Genomic DNA, 10,572 nt, shown 5'->3' with positions numbered 1-10,572 from the left:
GGCAAACAGAGGACTTAGGCTGAGATGAGGTGGAGAAAGTGCCTGGCTGGGGAAGAGTTTATATGGTGCTTTCAGAAGGCTGAGAAGACCACCTGGGTGGAGACAGACAAAACCCAGTGGGGACAGACAGCTTTCCCAGTTCATTCCGAAATAAAAGGGAAGTGAGGACATATCTAGAGGGACAGGAGTGGGTAATAACAATTAACATTATTGCTGAGATGTGTCACTTCAGCTTCAGCACCAGATGATGGCAATCACTTGCAATCTGTACAGCAGGAGACTCCTGGTAAGAATCACAACTTGTAGAAACTGTATTTAAAAGCAAAACTTTGTCCCTCTGCTTCCCTCTTACCCCCAAAATTATCTCTTATTCAGGCTGATATTTAATAGATTCCCTGGGAAGCTAGAAGCATGTTCTTGCTGGGACAATTGCCCACCAATGCATAAGCTTTATAATTCTCTTTATTAAAATCTTTCTTTTTAAGAAACACAAATTGAAACACTTTGCAATCAGTTACACAGATCAGTTAATATCAGTGACAGTTCCTACATAATTAAACAAGTACTAACAAATTCCAACTGTTTACAAGCCAAAACTTAAATTAACAAGATTATATAAGCTCAATAAATAGTACATCTGGTCCAGTTCAAGTATAGTTCAACAAATCACAGCCTTAATCCTTAGAGAATAGAAAAAAACCCTGAATATAACCAGCCTAACACTAATTTAGTGTCAAAGCCAATATGAAACTTTTTCTAATCTTACAGGGCAAATGATTCATTATTTTATATTTTAATTCAAGGAAAGTAAGTTGCAGTTTGACATTAAAGACTATTTGAGATCAATACAAATTTCACAAAGATGAAAAACATAGTCCTTATTAAAAAAGTGCTATCTTTGGTTGAGATGTGTTGAAATGGTTTGTATATATTAAGGAAGCTCCTTTTTAAATATCAATGTTTTTTTGGCTAGACCTGAGCCTGCTTTGTGCTATATATATATATATATATATATAAATAAAGAGCGTGGATTATAGTGATGATGAATTATGCCAACTAAAAAAAAGTCAAGATTTTAAATATAAGAAACCAAAAGAAACAACACATTTTTACACAAGCTGAGGAAGGTAAGGGGTTGCCTACAGCAACTTTCTTCCTCAGCAGAATAGGTAGTAGAGAGAAGTTGAGGAGTTGAGTGTCTGTCAGCATTGCATGATGGTCTGTTGGAGAAGGAAGGAGACTACCTCTGAGTTCTCAAAGTGCATCGGGCTGAAAACTGATCATGGGGATCATTAGGAGCTAGTTGAGACTTGGGATTGCTTTTTAACTGCTTTCAAATGTTGAGGTTTAGGGGCAGAAAGGACCTTCTCAGCAGGGGAATTGCCCATTTGGCTGTTCCCAGGATTTTGCAGATTGCTGTTGTGTCAGAACAGATCCCAAAGGGACAGATTGTCCTAACCACCACTGTGAATGTTTGGGTCTAATCACATCTGCAGGGCTGGGCTCTGCACCTGCATCACTCACCTGAGTCATCTATCTCCAGAGGAGGAAACTACATAGGGCAGAGATGCCATCTAGAGCCTCCCTCTTTCCTCAGTGGCAAGTGAGGGCCTGTTCCCATGACCCAAACAAGGTATCTGGAGCCAAGACAGTTCCTGGTGAGCCTAGGGCAGACTCCAGATTTTGGAGCCCCAGATGGAGACCAAAACTCAAGTCATCGGGGACTGAAGGATACCCAGACCCACTGTATCAAGAAGGGATTTTGCATGTCTAATGCAAATATCCAGGGAAAAAGAAAAAGTAGGTTAAATGCAAGCTGTGAATAATGGGAGCAAACCTGGTTCGGAATCAGAGGAGGGGGAAAGGAGTTTGAATCATCTCCTGTAGATCCAAAAATAAGCCCCTGGGTAAACACTCATTTTAATTATTCTTCTGCTGCCAGTCAAAATCGCATGGTTACCTGTTTTCCCTGCCTGTATCCACCTGTTGTGTGTTTTCAGAAAGTGTGATTTAAAGCTTTTTGGCCTGGGAAAGTCTTTGTTGTGGATTTGTGCCTTGCCTATAATAAAGGCAGTGGACCTGTAGCTTCTACTACAATACAAATAAAGAATAATAACAGTGATACTTTTCTCATTTGAGGTTACCTGGGGATAAAGTTGCTGGAGGCATATGACTTTGATATACAGTCAGCTATGTCTCACATCCAATTAAGCTTAACCACATGGTCTAACAAGCTCCCATTAGGCTGGTGAGAGCCCCAGTTTGATAGCAGGGTTAGCTTCAAAGATCTGATGCTTGCATTTGTAGTGATTTCCTTCCCTTGTGCTCAGTTTGTGCTGAAGGGCATGAAGGGAGCTTCATATTCAGATGATACATGACCAGCTTGAGAGCTGCACTTTAGAAGACAATTGCACAATCTTTACTGCCATTTTCGTCATCTTACAGCCTGCAATACAAGCTCTTGTCCTAACAGCCCCGTGCTCAAGTTTCATTGCAATGTGAAAAACAAACAGTCAAAGAAAAACCCAACCCTGGAAGGAAAAATACCTGGTTTGCAACACTGTTGTTGCTGGGTTTTTTCTAGGGAAAAACAAAACAAACAAACAAACAAACAAAAAGGCTGTTTTAAGTGGCAGATGGACCCAAGTCTTAACATACTGGACAAAGGAGGATTTAGGCTGTAATGTTTTTCATTTCCCCTTGTCTTTTGGATAGGTCCTGTCTGAATCTGGGATGCAAAGAATCCTTCAACTTGCAAGAAGCAGGAATTCCAAATATGAAAACTGAACCTACCTCTGGTAAAAACAAGTATAAAGCACAGGCCATGAAATGGAACTGGCTTCAGGCAACACCACCAGGCACCTCTGAGACACACTGCCTGGCTGCAGGGTACTTCAGAGAATGAGCACGGCTGCTGGCACGAGACACAATGGAACAAATGCTTTGGTGGAAGCAGTTTTGGCAATTTAGCCACTTTGCAATATTTTGCGACATCCACCTCATTCTTAGGGATAGCTAGAACCTTCTGGGAAATTCTTTCCTCTGCACAACATCTAAAGAGGACATCCAGCACCCGCAATTTTTACAGAACATACTGTGATGAATATTACAGTCAGGCAAAGAATGGAAATGCACCTGCAAATCCCCATCTGTCAGGATCGTGTGGGACATTTTATAAACTCTGGGATGAATTCTGGCAATGGTTTGCATGCGTGTTCACTTTACTACACAAAGCCCTATTGAAATGAACCTGAAACTTGTACAGTGCATTTCAAAGGGACTTTGCAAAATACTAAGCAACAACAGTGCAGAAACAATAGCTCATAATAATGCCAGAGCTGCTGGTGCATCCTGTGTTCTCAGTGCAGCACTCGGTGAGCCATCAGTTGTTGTATTCACCTTAAAAAATTCAGGGAAATAAAATACAAAAACAATATTAAAAGTCTGGCATCTTTCCACAAAAACCAGGAAAATTCAACATTGCCAAGCTGAGGAAAAGCAAGCTTTTAAGAAAACAAAAAGACCCCAAAAGCAAGGATCTTGAACAAAATGTCTAAAAGAGACATGGTCCGAACATGTGGCACTTAAAAAAAAGCCTCTCATGAGAGTTTCAAGTCTGTAAGACTCAAAGTTGGCACCCTTTAGAATTATCAAAAAGAAGAGTTCCAAACACAATGGTACCTGGAGAATATCCTGACCACACCATGGAAAATGCTGAAACCAGAGTGGGCTGGCTGCCAGCATGTGCATTCAAATTGCTCTTGCTGTGCTGGGTTCAGGCTAGGAGGTCCCTGGGACAGACTGCTCCCTCGGTGTTGGTACGACACCGGCAGTGTACAGTCAGTGCTCAACAACACAAACATTCTATCATTTCACCAAGCTCTAAGACACATGGAGGTGGATGCTGATGGGGTTTACGTTATGCCATCTACTGACTAGTTTTAGCACAATGGCTTTAGATCTCCTATGCAAATCCTACTTCTCACTGGGGCAACGCGTGAAATGGCTGAAGATATTTTAAGCAACATTAAAGCCTATTTATAGTCACATCTCCTTTCCTTCCAGTGTCCACTGGAGGATGCTGAGTGCTTCTAAATACTCTGCCTGACTTGATGTGCTACATCAGAATTAAAACTTTAAGAATCCCTGAGAATTCTGATTTAATCTAGGAAACCACTCCCAGCACGCAGAGTGTGAGAAAGAATTGCTCCACTTCTTACAGATATGCCAGCATTGCTTCACCGTGGGAAACAGTTTCAGGCATTTTGGTTTTTAATGGCACTCTGGGCATAGATGCATGGAACATGCTCTTTATTTCCCCTCCTCTGTACAGTGCAAATTGACAGTTATATCATAGAAATAAAAAAAAATAAAGGATCAGCATTCACTCGTTGTAGCTATTCCAGTTCATCTGCATCATAGCTTTTTCTTCGCAAAGTGAGGAACAATGCCAGTGTCATCCTGAGGCAGATGGCTGCCTTCTTCCTTCATTTTCAGGCTCTCTTCTGCAAGCTGGGATAGATACTTCTGCAATCACATTAAAAAAAAACCCAAAGCATCGTTATCAAAACTGAAAATATTCCACATGGGATGCTTTATGCCTTTTCAGAGCTCTCGCTCCCCCAGCATCTCAGAAGGGAAGAAAGAACACAGAAACCTCATTTTGGTGAACATTCAAGCCAGGAAATATAGCTGTGTCAGGCAAATTGCCTGAATACACTTAGAGCATCAGAATTCCAGTGATTTACTCTGTGGCACAAGGTGACAGAACCCGGAGGACCTCTACTCCCCATCAGTCTGTGTAACTAGACCTCACCTATTCTCTCCTCCCTTGTGCTATAGGGCAAGAACTAATTCTCCTGAACCAACTGAATTATGCTAGTAAAAGACTGATGTGTCAGAAAATAGATTCAGAGTCACAATTTAAAGCATATATATGACATTTTCATCATGTCCAGTTCAGATATAACTTTTGCACAAGAACATTTTGTTTTAAGGGAATAATCATACTTAGTAATAATTAACACAGTTTAGCAATTTGGCTGGAGTATTTACATTTTTTGTGTTTCTCTAAGATAAAGCCTTTCACTGCTCTAAGCACTCTGTGAGATTTAAAAATACAGACATGGCCAGTGAGGCTTCAGCCTTTTGGCAGTGCCCTTAGTTGGCAGAGCTGCACACAAAATGGACGATGAATGGATGTGGGCCTGAAAATGGTGCTCAAGGTATTTATTCAAGGTCAACAGACATAGAAATGGATGGAAAGCAGCTTCTTCATCAGCAGCTAGTGTAGAGACACATGGGAAATTCCACCATAATAACACAGATATTCTAATTAATGACATACCACATGCAAGAATAACTGACCTGCACATTATTAGGATCATAAAACTCTCTTTTCTAGCTAATTACACATTCTCATTTGTTTTGAAAAGACCATCTCATATCACTGCAAAATTTTATCTACTTGCAGGATTCCCCCAGAGTGCAGTTTACCCTTTGGTATCCATAGGGAAGAGGTGAAATGAGAAATGGATGTAAAAATACTAAGGGCTGTGCTAGGACTGCCAGGTTCTCCCATGCAAAAACAGGTTTTGAATCTCAGAGGTACATCTGAAAGGGACTTGGTAATGGTAATGAATGGACATGCCCAAGACAAAGGGATGACTGAGATCTGGCTGTGGAAATTACACAACCCTCAGTCTTGATCTCTGGGTGCAAAATTCCATGTGGCAGAAAGCCAGAGTAAATGTTACAGCAATATACAGAGATACAGGCTCCATAAAGGTTGGGAGACATGTTCTGTACACCATGAACTGTAACAAGTCACTAATGCTTGTCACTGATCAGATAACCCAAGTGTTTTGGTTTTTAATGATTACTGACCAAAACGAGACAGAGTGTTATCCACCACCTTTAGCTAACATTGTCAGCTATAATCATTACCACAAACACCAGTTTTGAAGTTCATAGACTCAGAAGAATTTATAGCAAAGTGGCAGTCAAGCAAAAAATGTGGGATTTTTTCATTTAAATACAAGTTTTGACAAATACTGCATAAAGTCAATGAAAAGCAGGATAAAATGCTGCACTGAGTTGCCAAGGTAGCTTCCACCAGATGAATCTGAAAGCTTTTTGTGGTGGGAGGGGTGGCCAAATGATGGACTTTCTGGACATGGAAAATGCAGTGGATCTGTAAATATAAATACTACCTGGGAAAATAATTTATTAAGCTGAAGGTAATTGAAAATTACAGAAAGTCTGCAAGGCTGACAAAGAATTTATCTTTTTTCATCAGAAATTGCTGTTCTCCAAAGGGCATCATGCTCAGATGGAATTGACTATTTTACTCCAAGACAAAATTGTCATCATATAAACAAGGCTTTTGGAAGAAAACTGGCAAACAAACTGTTTAGTTTTGCATTCAAATCCAAACACTGGACACATATTTTGGATGTGGCTCAGGGAGATCACATGAAAGATGACAGGTAGCCAATCAGCTATAAAATACTCAAAGCTGTGACAGCATTTGGGACACTGTTGTTGTCACTGGATGATGGTATTTGTCATGCAGGCCAGAGAACAGAAAGTCTGCAGCAGCACTCCCATAGCTTCACATACTCTCAGTCCCTAGTTCCTATAGTGCTGGATACACTCATGAACTTGCATCATCACAGGAGAAGAGTGATTTTCTTGCAGAGTGCACTAGTGAGCATTATTGCAACTAAAAGGGTTCTAGTAACACAGAACAATGATTTGAAAGTTGCTCAGTTTCCACTTAAGCAGGCAAAAGTTGGACGAGACATTTACTTCCTGTATTTAGTAAGATAAGAGGTACAGTTCAACAGAACAGTCTGTTTTCATTACCACATTTGACAGATTTAATTTTAACAGCTTTTATAGTCTTTGTTCTTTTATCTCAAGTCAGTGTTAGATATCGACCACAGTGGTCATGGGAAATGTTTTAACAGGGAGAAAAAAAGAGGTTATTTTCACACTAAGTCAGTATTAGTTGGACTTTTTTTTCTTATGACTTGAACAAAATAACTTAGAAAAAAAAGTTAAAAAATCCCTCTCCTTTTCATAGAACCAGTTGCCAGGGGCAGGGGCTGGAGTTGTAGTCTTTGCTTTAGCATGAGCCTCTTGGGGCAGACTTGCCTGGGATACACAGGCTGCACTGAGTGGTGCCACCTCTGGTGGATTCCTGCAGATTTGCTTGTACGAAGCAAAAAAAGGCATGCAAAGCCAGCACCTGTTTTTCAAGCTTGCACTTAGAGGATCCATTATGAGTAAGCATGGCAGGTCTGCAGACCCAGTCTTTGTAAGCCAGAGGCCTTTGTGTGATTACAGCTATGGAACTTCGGGAAAGTTAAGAAAATTCTCCCAGAGAAATTATTCGACTCTGAGGGTCACTGGAAAAGTCAATGCCTACTAGCCAGCTAAGGAAAGAGCTACTGAAGAGAAGCAGAGTTACAGCATTTGCTGTGGGCAAAGGGAAGGAACAGAGACAGAAGGAGCAGCTCTGCTTTGCTCTTTCGTGACTTTTGCTAAGAGTATGAGAATGCCAACACAAGCATCTTCTGCAGTGTACACACCCTGCTCACAGGCAGGGAGTTGAGGTGAGAGGCAAGGCCACCTCTGAGGAGTCCTCACATGGGGCAGTTAGTGCTCATGCTGTCATGACTGATAGTATCAACAGTGCATCTGAGAAGTGATAAAGGCAGGATCTTCTGATTGCATCCCGATCTCCCTGTGCTGTTATCAGCTGCTGACAGGCTTATGTTATATTCTTGTGGAAACTCTACAAGCAATTACATGCTTCTGCATATCCTCATAGAAATTATTCAGCAGTGGTGTTCGGTGTGGCTGAACTGCTGTGGAGCACAGGGAGGTGATTTCAGCGGGTCACAGGAAATGCCTCGCGGAGCCTGTGCGTGCCCAAACACGCTGCAGAGATTCACACCGAGGCACAAAGAATTCTGGCTACGATTTTAAACGAGTGGCACGTCTAATGCTCCTGAAATGAAGGTGTAAAAAGGCTGCTGCAGGGCTCACTCCCAGTGACAGAAACATCTGGGACCCCTGAGAACTGAGAATTAAAGATCTGAGTTGCTTGCTGTGCTAGTGACAAGGACAAAATGTAGATGAGAAGACCAAATTATCACCTGGCCCCATTTTACTTATGAACCAGAAGTTGATTTCAAGGATCTGGGTGTGAGAAATTAGCGTGCTAACATTTGGAACTACTGAAAAGTTTGCTTATCTGGTTTCACTTCATCTGAATTCTGTCCACAGAATAAAAACTAGTTTTTTTATTGCCTCGTCTGCTTTACACACAATCCGTGCCATGAGCTCATTATTAGCTTCAAGTGTGTTTTTACCTGAAGATTTTTGTAGTGAACAGTACTCCTGCAGTGACTTGTCTTTGCTGTCTCTTCATTGGTGTAGAAGAGTCCGCAGAGCTTGCAGTAGAACCCAGTTCTAGGCACCACAAATTCCACACCTATTGAGAAATTCTGAATTACATTAAAATGTCAGTCGAAACCACCCCACTCCTCCCACAATAAACTCATTTTCAAAGGAAAAAGATGCTGTTTAGTTAAATGACAGGGATAGGAAGACTGAATCCTGGATTCACTTCTCTGATTTCCCTGATTTTGCAATACTGAGCCTCAGTTTGAAATCTGTGCATTGCAAATACACCTTTCTTTTCTCTCTTAGATACACATTTAAAAATTTACCTTCTTGTGCATAATATTGACTGGAAACTTCACTCTATAATCTCAAGGGCTGGAACAGCAATAATACTTGTTAGCAGTAAATTCATGCTTAAGTTAGATAGATTGCTTTTTGGGAGTCACTTGTTCTAGGTGTTTTACTCACAAATCAGTATTTACACAGCAAAACCAATACTTTCACTTACAGTGAAAGTCTAGCCAATACTTTAATGACAAAGACTTTTAAATGATTATTTTTGTATGTATTTTATATATGGTCCAAGGGAACTTATTTCATCTCATCAGTGACATTAACAGCTACCTTTTGCCAGTTGTTTGGCATGAAATTGGCAATGACCTACAATCAAAAGCCCATTTCTTTCAACAACTACCACCCTGTTACTTCGCTCCCCTCACATCTGTTCTGAAAAATAAATATAGCAAGTAGCCTTAAAGTGACATCTTGTTGTAAGCTCTGGGTATTGCAGTGGGCAGCAGAACATACCCAGGGGAATGCTGAGCTCGGTGAAGACATCCTCTTGTTCCCAGCCTGGGGGAGAGTGTCTTTGCTTAGGCTCTACCTCCGGGTATTCCAGGGATCTCATTTCCAGGTACCTAGAATTTGCTTAACAAATGAATAAATGTATTGAATGAAAACAGTTTGTTAAAGAGATGTTTGTAAACTTCTTGGGAACACTTTCTGGGTGGATCTATAAATGAAGTAAAAACTGGAAAAAAAGTGCTTTTCCATTCAAATCAGAGGCCTGTTTAGTGCAATTCCAACAGCTGTACCACACAGTGCAGTCATCCTAGTTCTCCCAGTAGACAATTTTTCTATTTCTAATTTGATATTATGTTTGAGGTTCTTTTTGTATTTTAATCTCGAAATAGACCTATAACATTATAGACACCTCTGGCACAAGCATGGTCTGCCTGCAGCTCCATAACTACATATGGCACTGCATGACCAGTGAGGGAGCTGGGCTGACACAGGTGCTGCTGTGATGGTGGGGGCAGCAGGACCTGGTGAGAGCAAATCCCCCAAACCTGCCTTGGGTAGGATCCCTGCAGCATCACTGTCATCTTCTCCCTGGAGCCACTCTTCTCCCATCCACACTTTCTGCTTTAGGGCTCCTAGCCACTACAAGATTTTGGTTTCTGGCTAGTAGGGATGGGATATAGTTGGTCCCTGCTGACTGACATTAATGGATGCAGCAGGAGATTCCAAATGTGTTGATTTGCTGAGGTGGATATAGCCAGTCAAAAGAACAGATGCTCTCCCTTCCCAACATGTGAATTACTTTTATTTTAAAAAATGAAAGATTTGTTATCACAGATTACAAAGCAACAGAATTACAGATAAACTGGTCTGGTTCCTATGCTTCAGTCCTTATATCAAAGAAGTAGTTGCCTTACCCTAACAAAATTTCTGTTGCATTGCAAATTTCACCTAGATAACAGATGTATTTTCACATAAAACAAACATATTTTGCCAAAACCAAACCCTTCCTGCCTTTCAAGTCTGTAGTTCAAAGATCTGCAGTTTCTGGCTATGAGAATGAATTTTTCTTCATTGTTTTAAACATATCTATTACATAATTTAAAACAAAAAAGAAAATACTGACTTGTCATCTTTCAAGTTAAGTTTAAGTCCATCCCAGGTTTCCAAATCTGCAGCAGAGAACCTGGAAAAACCCCAGTAAGCTCTTCCTAAAACCCCCAGGGCCTTTGTGGCAACTTTCATCTCACTCAAGTTAATTTCTGGGCTCCTGAGCTGGCAGCTGTGTCTGCAGAGGGCCTAGAGCCTTGGACTGCAAATCCCAGATAGTGAGTCCATGTCAGAAACCTGAGGAAC

At 40.9% G+C, this 10,572-nt stretch overlaps 1 protein-coding gene across 1 annotated transcript in view; it reads right to left on the bottom strand.

Annotated features, from left to right (window-relative positions):
- Positions 1-4,416: 4,416 nt before the first annotated feature.
- Positions 4,417-10,572, bottom strand: part of RBM20 (RNA binding motif protein 20) — a gene marked incomplete at its 5' end in the record, with an annotated part of 22,206 nt that continues 16,050 nt past the window's right edge. Inside the window, 3 exons of the mRNA XM_009079374.1 lie at positions 4,417-4,527; positions 8,382-8,503; positions 9,223-9,342. Of these exons, the coding sequence (XP_009077622.1) occupies positions 4,417-4,527; positions 8,382-8,503; positions 9,223-9,342 (353 nt within the window). The remainder of the gene's footprint in view (positions 4,528-8,381; positions 8,504-9,222; positions 9,343-10,572) is intronic.

This window comes from Acanthisitta chloris, unplaced genomic scaffold, assembly GCF_000695815.1.
Source record: "Acanthisitta chloris isolate BGI_N310 unplaced genomic scaffold, ASM69581v1 scaffold19827, whole genome shotgun sequence".
Lineage (NCBI taxonomy): Eukaryota > Metazoa > Chordata > Aves > Passeriformes > Acanthisittidae > Acanthisitta > Acanthisitta chloris.
This window is presented reverse-complemented; position numbering and strand designations above follow the sequence as displayed.